At 49.2% G+C, this 9,411-nt stretch overlaps 1 protein-coding gene across 1 annotated transcript; it reads right to left on the bottom strand.

The window, feature by feature from the left end:
• Nucleotides 1-256: 256 nt before the first annotated feature.
• Nucleotides 257-3,389, bottom strand: LOC114653110 (uncharacterized). The gene is made up of 6 exons (XM_028803281.2): nt 2,385-3,389; nt 2,061-2,270; nt 1,642-1,964; nt 1,298-1,554; nt 931-1,179; nt 257-848 (listed from the first exon to the last, which is right to left on the bottom strand). The coding sequence occupies exons 1-6, from the start codon at nt 2,629-2,631 to the stop codon at nt 257-259; spliced, it is 1,878 nt and encodes a 625-aa protein (XP_028659114.1). The 5' UTR covers nt 2,632-3,389.
• Between the last annotated feature and the right edge of the window lie 6,022 nt (nt 3,390-9,411).

The following is a 9,411-nucleotide window of genomic DNA, read 5'->3' as shown; positions in this document are numbered from 1 at the left end:
TTGAGAGGAAGAGGAGGCCTGCCAGTCATTGCAAAAAAAAAAGTAAAAACATCTTGAAAAAAGAAGGAGGCCTCCTTGACAATATATAAAGTGCCAGTCATTTGCAAAAAAATAAAAAAAATAAAAAAAAGTAAAAACAGCAGACCTCCTCGTGAACAAAAAAAAAAATAAAAAAAAAATAAACACTGTATGGGCCCATCTACAAATCAAATAAATAAATAAATAAAGAAAGAAAGAAAGAAAGAAATACAATTCTTTAATGGCTATCCCCCCCAGCACGATTTTTCTTCTCCCTCCTCTTTTCCTCCAGCCACTCCTGTATAGTTTTGCCGGCTGAGGTGGAGCAAAAGAATTCCCCCCCAAATTGGCTGTGGCCGAACTCTTTTGTTTTAGGACGGCCACAGCACTTGCAAATGTAATTTTCGATTTTTTTCCGTTGCTTGGGGGGGTTTCCTTGCTGTCGTGCCAGCTCGTCCGCCTCCTCCTTTTTCTTTCGCCGCCAGGCAGTGGTGCGGGGTACTGAGGGTCCTGCCGGCGGCGGTGGAAGCGGAGCAGTGGCAGTGTCAGCCGGCGGGGAGAGTGGCTGGGTGACGGGTGCTTCATGTGGCTCGGGGGGGTGCCCAATGATGGCTGGTGCCACATCCACGGGGCCCCGACGTCGCTGCGTCGCCTGACCAGATAGGTCAGGCGGGTTATGGAACTGTAGTGGTTGTGCAGCGGACAGCTCGGGGCCCGTGGGTCGTGGTCGAACGGTAGGGGTGGGCTCTGAAGCAAGGGCCGAGCTGGTTGGCAGTGGCACGGCCATCTCCAGAGCCCGCCGTACCAGCTCCCTGGTGCGAGTGTAGTGCCTACAGGGACAGAAAGCAAAGTAAGTCAGGGTGGGAGGGAGGAGAGGGGCATGTGGATGGTACTTGTCCAGTGTGTACTTACCATTGTGCCAGGGTGCGCTGATTGAGGGGGAATAACTGGATGCGTGTCTGGGCCACGAGTACCGGATTTGTCAGGATATTTTCCTGGATGCAGATGTAATCCCGCATCACAGCTGCCCAGCGGTTCACCCTCACGCCGCTGATGGTGGTTCCTTCGGGGTGAATCCTGGACAGCTGTACACAAACGGCCTCCACAAGGCGGCTGATGTTTGGCATCTGTGCGGCTTGGCCGCCTTGGCCGACCATACACCTACAAAATTCGGGGAGTGGGAGGGAGGGAGGGAGGAAGAGAGAGATCAGTCAGTCAGCCATGCCATCGATATCCCATCAAAAGGAAAGATGCGACACCAAAGAGGTTGATCACCTACCGTTGCAAGCTCTCCACTCCCGGTGTGACACTGGTCTGTGAGTGCTTGCGTCGGAACCTCCCCTGCACCAGTCTTTCCTGGTGGCGTGGCGGAAAGCGAACTGGGGCCTTGTCGCCCTCCGGCAATCGTTCCCAGAGGGTGACGATCTCCGCCACTTGCTGCTGCGTCACGTAGGGATGGTGACGCAGCTTCACGAGACTGGAGGCCAGGTCGACCACGTGCTGGTAACCTGGGCCAGTGTCAGGTCCAAGGCTATTCTGTTGGGGGAAGAGAGCGAAAGTGAGAAAGGGGAGCACTCCTCAGATATTCCACAGGTATAGCACAACTCGTCGGGAGAGACTTACCAGCTCGTGGGACACGCTTTGAGTGGCCTCGTCTCCAGGGGAGGTGTCCTGGTCGGCTGGCCCAGACTTTGAGGCGCCGATGGCAGAGCGCGACAGGGACTTGTCAGACGACAACGGTTGTCGGGCGAAGTCCTCCTCAAGGCCGAAGACGGTGTTGTCCAGAGGTTCCTGCACCGGCCCCTCGTCCTCTTGGAAGCCCTCGTCGACACTGTCATTGTCGTCGTCTGTATCAGTCCCATCCGGAGCGTCGGGATCCCTGCCCATCACTTCCTCCAGCACTCGACCGGTCTGCGAAAATAGGTACTCGATACCTATGAGCTCACCTGTGAAAAGGACGGAAGTGTTTTAAAATGAAAAGGTTGGGGAGAGGGGAGAGAGAGAGAGAGAGAGAGAGAGAGACAGCTGGACGCCCGCCTCACCAGTGTACTTCGCAGGCCGGGTGTAATCGTCAACCAGCTTCATGCGATATACAATGTCGCTCAGCTCGTTGACGGAGTGCTGGAGTTGGCCACTGTAGCAGACGATATCACGGTCTCCTTCCTCCACTGCTTTTGCCGCACGGTCCTCGTTCCACCGCGCCAGGCCTTCCAGCAGATAGGCCTGAAAGTGGGCCGCGCTGGCTGAAGTGCCTGAAAGACACGGTGAGTGAGTGAGAGAGAGAGAGACACAGAGATAAAAATGCAATGCCACCCACTCCCTCGCACAACACAGGTCACAAAGAACAGGTTTCTGAGCACCCTTACCAGGTATGAAGCGGTCCAGATGCAGGTGGAACGACTCCAACGAAGTTGAACCACGGCCACACCTGAACACCGGCAGCGTGATCCCCCCTTTGACCAGCTGCCCGGTCTGCATGTACAGGTGCACGCCGGGTGGGTCCTGGATGCAGTGGAGGTGGCGCCTCTGAGTTTTCCATATTTCCTGTATTTTTGCGCGGTCCAAAAGCGGGATACCCATGGTGTCAGTGGCGTCCCCGAAGGCCTCCAGCATCTCGTCGATGAGCCGGCCCGTCTCCTCCGCCCCACGTGTGCGGCGGCGGCAGTGGCGGGCCAGCTCCTTTAGTGGGATCTTTCCGTAGCCGGAGCCTCAGGGATCGTTCCCCGCCTCGCCAGCCTTGGCCTGTCGCAGCCTGGCGACGTCTCCCTGGTCCCACTCAAAGATGCAGAACGAGAGACGCGCCATGAAGAGGCTGTACAGTGGGTGGCTCTCCGTGGTGACACCCGCTGCAAAGCGTCGCATCAGGTGCCACACGTCGAGCCGCACCACCAGCTGATCCCACTGGTTGAATAAGAGGGACACCTTGCAGGGTCCCCCGTGGGAACAGCAGTCTCGGTCCACATACAGGACCAGAGGCGGGGACACACTGGCATCACGGTATCGCCGCATCAGCCCGGTGGCCATGGGGTGCAGGCCAGCGCCCTCGGCTGCAGTGAGGACGCTGATCAAGATCTGGCCGTGCTCGTTCCCCACGTTGGTCACCCAGGCTGCCATTCCTGCCGCGGCACCAGCTAGTTTCTTGATCACCTGAACGATGAAAGGGAGAGTGACGGTAAGCTGGAAGGAAGGAAGGAAGGAAGGAAGGAAGGAAGGAAGGAGAGGATGACGATATCGCTCACCTTCTTTGTTGAGTCCATCTTCAGGATTGAGCCAAAGATGGAGGTGATCCGGGCCTTGGTCTCATCTAGCCTCGAAGCCACCACCCTGGCATAGATGGACAGCAACCACTTTGTACCAGGCACCGGGGTCATCCGCGGTAGAGGCGGAGTCGTAGGTGCCTCGGCACCCGGTGTAATGAACTTGGTGACCGCGAACATGAACAGTCTGGACCGCTCCAACCAGGTGTTGCCGTGCTGCTCGAGCAGATATTTGCGCAGCCGGGTGGCCCCGTTGCCCAGCGTGCGTTCACGCATCTGCCCGATCAGCTTTTTGTCGCAGGATAATCTGTGTTAAGACAGAACAGAGACGTTAGGACTGCCCGTGTGTGTGCCCGTCTACCTGTGGAGAGTTGACCCGGCCATCGGAGACTCCTTGTCTGACCTGTAAGTCAGGATAGCTGGAAACTGATCCCGATGGGTGCAGTGCAGCTGATCCAAGATATCCTGCGACCAGCCCGCCACCTTCTTCTTGCAGCGCCGGCACTCCAGGTACTCCGTGGCCATAAAGTACCATCCGTCTGTGTCCAGGACCCTCCGGACGGTCCTGTAGAGTCCGGCTCCCGACAACCTGTGGCTGCACGCCGTGCAGGACAGCTTGTAGCCCCACATGCGGTACGGCATCCACAGGAAAAACGGGCGCTGAAAAAAGGCGTCGGGCGATGTCGGGGGCTGGAGGTACACGTTGCGGGGGCCGGGAGGGTGCCACCAAAGGCGAAGGTTGGAGGTCAGCACAGGCTTTCCGTCCTTGCCCCTGGTGAAAAGGACCCGACTTAACCACGCGTGCTGTTCTTTTGGTAGTGAACTCCTCCAGCCCTCGGGAAAAAGTAGCTGTGTGTATGTGTGTGTGAGAGAGAGAGAGAGACACAGACAGCATGAACAACAGAAAAACAAACAAAAGCGATCAGACAGGGCCTGTTTCTTTCCTGGCAATGCAATTCAAACAAACACATCCTTTTAACTCACCTCTCTCCTGGCTACGGACAGCGTTTGCGAAGGCTGCTTTCCCGGATCAGCCGTCGGTTGGGAGCGCTGGGATGGCAAGGGCCCTCCACTGGTTGCAGACTGGGAGGTAGATGCTGGGGAAGGTTGTTAACAAATTCAAACAAATAACAGGTTAAACAAAAAAAGTGAAGAAGCCACCACCAGTTTCCATGGGTGGCTGTCACTTACCAGCGTCCAACTCCATGCTGGCCGACAACAGCACGTCATCGGGAATCTCGATGACGGAGGCTGCTGCAGAGAGAGAGGCGGTGGGGGCAACAGTGGTGGTTTTGGGAAGGGAAGAGGTTGCTGCCGCCTTCGCCTTGTCTCTCCGCTGCACATACAGCTGGAGTGCATGCATTTTGGTCCCGACTTTGGTGGTCTGGCGCCGGAGCCATTTGATGTAACTGTATTGGGGTACAACAGCGGAAATGGTAACAGGTGAACAAATGGAAGCAGGGTTCCAACTACCTTGCTGTGCCCTTCCCCTCAGACCTCACCCAAAAGTCTCTCACCTCTTGGCCTCCCGATCTTCTGTATCGTAAAGGGCCTCAAACGTCAGGTGTCCGTGTTGGCCGAAGCCGACGAGCCTCTTGCCCTCGTCCAGAGTCCTGGCCGACCCGTCTCTCTCCTGGCGATGACGGATGGCCTTCTTCACGTCGGGGAAGAGCCAGGCGTACGACTCCAGGGCGTTTTTATTGCTCGCCAGCGGGCTATCCGACACCTGGCCATCTTTGCGCTCCCTTAGGTGGGTTGCCAACACCATGACGGCATAGCCGAGGTCATGGGTCAGCAACCATTTAAAAGTCTGACCCCGGTACTGTCCAAACTGGAGCTCGCAGGGTTCAAGCTGGATAAATTAGATAAACCAAGACAAAGTTACAGTTCCATTCCAAAGTTTTACAACAAATTTCAGAATATTACAAATTGGCCTTCAGGGAACAACGAATAGGTTACAACCACCATATAGTCTGCACCAAGCGACGTTGCCTCCAACAGAGATCAAATAAAGAGTAACTGAGCATGCAAAAAGGAAAAAGGGAACAATAGGATGATAAACCACCACCTTTGAACAAATTCTATAGGCACCAAACCCAATAATCCAAAAGGGTTTTTTTTTTTTTCAAATGAACGAACCTTCGCGATATTTAACCTATGAATACTTACATGTCAACACCGCAGGTGATGTTGGGTCTATTAAAACAACGCAATCAACCAGTACGTCAATTACAGAAAGATTCCTTTGTTTTGAGAGGAACATTGCTACTACAAACAAAGACTCACGTAGGAATACTACTGCCAGCCATGGTATGAGATACCAGAAACTGTTAATTCTGAATTCTGAAAGAGTAAAGGGACACACAAAAAAAATAAATAAATATAAATGGTTAGTAATACTAGTACTGACTTTCTTTAAGGCCTTTAATAATATTACAACTACCTTGTTACACTGCATTTTCCCATTGCTAGCATTTTTATTATTAGCATTATTATTATTTATTATTAACAAACATAATTATAACGCAATTCTGTCCAGACTGTTTACAGATATTTATATTACTGAAACCAGTTTACTAAAATGAAAAAAAAAGAATACTTTTATTAATATGTACAAAACAAATGAATTCTCATTAGATTAAACTACATCTGTTTTAGTTCACTTCTCTATAATCCTTGTAACATCAATGGTACCATGTTAATAGTATCAGCGGGCCCCCCTTTACAATAAAACTCGAAACAAGACATCGCCGCTTTTAGACGGGGAGGCGGGTCTTTCGGAGCAGAACTCGGAACGCATCTCTTTCCCAGCCAATCAAAGTTTACAAAAAACTCGGCACAAGAGCGCCTCGACCAATCGCTGCACGTTGCTGCACACTGCTGCTTGTCAATCATCCGAGAACTCGGAATGAACTCGGAATGAACTCGGCACGAAGATCGGCTCTCCGCAAGCGGTAATAAATAGGACTACTAAGAAGGTACTGAAGGTTTTAGAAATTGTAGAGGGAGAAGTACTGCTCAGATTAAATAGGCTGACATCAAACAAATCACCAGGACCAGATAATATTTACCCTTGAGTTCTTAGAGATGCTAGCGATTACATATATAAGCCCTTGACACATATGTTTTAGGAAGTCACTACACACTGAAGAGATTCCAAAAGAATGGAAAATGACAAATATTATTCCATTATATACAAAGGGTGACCAGGCAGATCCAAGCAAATATAGGCCAATAAGCTTAACATACATCACAGTTAAATTAATGAAAGGAATTATTAAGGATAAGATTGAGCAGCACATATCAAGTACAGGAGTTTTTTTGAGCAGTCCGCATGGGTTCAAAAGAGGGAAGTCGTGTTTTACTAACATGCTGGAATTCTATGAGAAAACAGCAAAAGGATATGATCAAAATGGAGCATATGATATTATTTATCTTGACTTTCACAAAGCATTTGATAATTTGCCACATGAGTGATTGGGCATCAAACTAAAAGAAGTGGGAGTTCAGGGTGAATGTTTTTAGATGGGTGCAAAATTGCCTCAGACATTGGAAACAGAGGGTGATGGTGCGGAACCTCATCAGAATTGGCTGACGTTAAGAGTGGTGTTCCAAAGGGGTCAGTGCTGGGGCCTCTGCTATTGTTAATATACTGTATATAAATGATTTAGATAGGAATATAAGTAACAAGCTGGTTAAGTTTGCAGATGATACCAAGACAGGTGGATTGGCAGATAATTTGGAAACTGTTAAATCATCATAGAAGGTCTTGGACAGCATACAGGCTTGGGCAGATTTGTGGCAAATGAAATTTAATGTCAGTAAATGTAAAGTATTACACATAGGAGGTAAAAATGTTAGTTTTGAATACACAGTGGGAGGTCTGATAATCAAGAGTACACCTTATGAGAAGGATTTAGGCGTCGTAGTGGACTCTACACTATCAACTTCCCAACAGTGTTCAGAAGCCATTAAGAAGGCAAACAGAATGTTAGGTTATATAGCATATTGTGTGGAGTACATGTCCATGGAGGTTATGCTTAAGCTTTAAAATGCACTGGTGAGGCCTCACCTGGGGTACTGTGTGCAGTTTTGGTCTCCAGGCTACAAAAAGGACATAGCAGTGCTAGAAAAGATTCAGAGAAGAGCAACTAGGCTGATTCCAGGGCTACAGGGAATGAATTATGAAGAAAGATTAAAAGAGCTGAGCCTTTTCAGTTTAAGCATCAGAAGACTAAGAGGTGACATGATTGAAGTGTTTAAAATTATGAAGGGAATTGGATCAATACTGTTATTTTGAAATGAGTTAATCAAGAACAGGGGGCTACAGTTGGGAATGTGTTATGGGTAAGTTTCTCACAAACATTAGGAAGTTTTTCTTTACAGAAAGAACCATAGACACTTGGAATAAGCTACCAAGCAGTGTGGTAAACAGTAAGACATTAGTGACTTTTAAAACTAGACTTGATGTTTTTTCAGAAGAATTATGTGAATAGGACTTGTGAGTTTTGTTGGGCTGAATGGCATTTTCTCGTCTAGATTGTTCTAATGTTCTAATCTGCAAAAAGCAGTGACACAATTTTAAAGCCACCGAACTGGATCCCATCCCCTCCCTGGATGTGCCTTGATATCCTGTCCATGAAAATCACAAACAGGACAGGAGTCAAAACACAGCCCTGAAGAAGTCCCTCATCCACTTTGAACAATGATGAGTATGCAGACACAACTCTCACTGTGATTATGCAGAGACCAAAGAGTCCTTATTAAGGGCCCCAGAACCCCATACTCTCCCAGCACCTCAACAGAATCCCTCAAGGAACATAGGCGCACTCCTACACCCCCTTCACGATCCTCATGAGGGTAAAAAGCAGGTCCAACATTCCACAGCCTGGAAGGAATGCACAATACTCCTCCTGGATTTGAGGTTCCACGACTGGACAGAGTCTCTTTCCTAGTACCCTGGCATAAGCTTTTCCAGGGAGGCTGAGGAGTGTGATCCCCCAATAGTTGGAGCACACTCTACCGTCCCCCTTTATAAGAATGGAGACCACCACCCCAGTTCTGCCATTCCAGAGGCACAGCTCCCAAGGACCATGCAACATTGAAAAGGTGTGTCAGCCATGACCCAGCAATGTCCAGAGCCTTCAGTATTTCTGGGTGGATCTAATCCACCTCTAGGGCTTTGCTTCTGCAGAGCTGCTTAACCAAATCAGTGACCTACCTCAGGGAAATGGGCATCGATCCCCCATCAACTTCTGGCTCTACCTTCTCCACAGAGGGTATGTCCATTAGGTTCAGGAACTCCTCAAAGTGTTCGTTCCACCACCAAACAACATCCACAGTCTGGGTTAGCACTTCTCCACCCTTGCTGAGGACAGCCTGGGTGATTCCCTGCCTTCCCTTTCTGAGTCACCTGATGATTTGCCAGAACCTCTTTGAGCCCGATCGATTGTCATTTTCCATGGTCTCTCAGAACTCCTCCCACACCAGGGCGTTTGCTTCACTGACCACCAAGGCAGCAGCCCTTTTGGCCTGTCAGTACTTCTTTGCTGTTTCGGGAGTCTTTTTTGCTAACCATACATGGAAGGCTCCTTTTTCAGCCTGATGGTATCCCTCACCTCTGGTGTTCGCTATTGGAGCCTTGGGTTGTCACCTTGAGAGGCTCCTATGGCCTTCAGGCTGTGACTGTTTGCAGCTGCTTCCACAGCTGAGGCTTTGAACAAGGCCCATTGAGATTCTATGTGAATTAGGAACTAGAAAAAGACTGTGTCAATTGCAAGAAGACTACTCCAGACACACTGTTTTGTATTTTTACAGAAAGGCAATAGCATGAAAAAAAATTGAAAATATATAAAAAAAATTGGGAAATGTTAACAACAACATTCATCTATATATATGTGCAACATTTTTATACAAAGAATGTAGCTCAAACTGCTTTACAAGACAGAAAAAAACAAAGCTAAATTAAATGAAAAACAAATAAAACTAGGGCAATAATATTAAAGAATAACTAACAAAGAAAAAGGTAAGGTCAGATTGCAAAGAGGACATAAAAAATAAAATAAAAACTCCAGTTAGGCTGGAGAAAAAAAAAATCTGCAGGGGTTCCAAGGACAAAAAGACTGCACAGCCCCCA

The sequence above is a fragment of the Erpetoichthys calabaricus genome, chromosome 6 (assembly GCF_900747795.2).
Source record: "Erpetoichthys calabaricus chromosome 6, fErpCal1.3, whole genome shotgun sequence".
Taxonomy (NCBI): Eukaryota; Metazoa; Chordata; class Cladistia; order Polypteriformes; family Polypteridae; genus Erpetoichthys; species Erpetoichthys calabaricus.
The sequence above is the reverse complement of the archived record's forward strand: the minus strand, read 5'-3'. Positions and strand labels throughout refer to the sequence as shown.

Coding starts and splice junctions, on each gene's coding strand:
- LOC114653110 (XM_028803281.2), bottom strand. CDS start 2,631: ATGCTGGAGGCCTTCGGGGACGCCACTGACACCATGGGTATCCCGCTT. Junction 1,180..1,297: donor GGAGTGGAGAGCTTGCAACG/GTAGGTGATCAA, acceptor CGAATTTTGTAG/GTGTATGGTCGGCCAAGGCG. Junction 849..930: donor CAGCGCACCCTGGCACAATG/GTAAGTACACAC, acceptor CTGTCCCTGTAG/GCACTACACTCGCACCAGGG.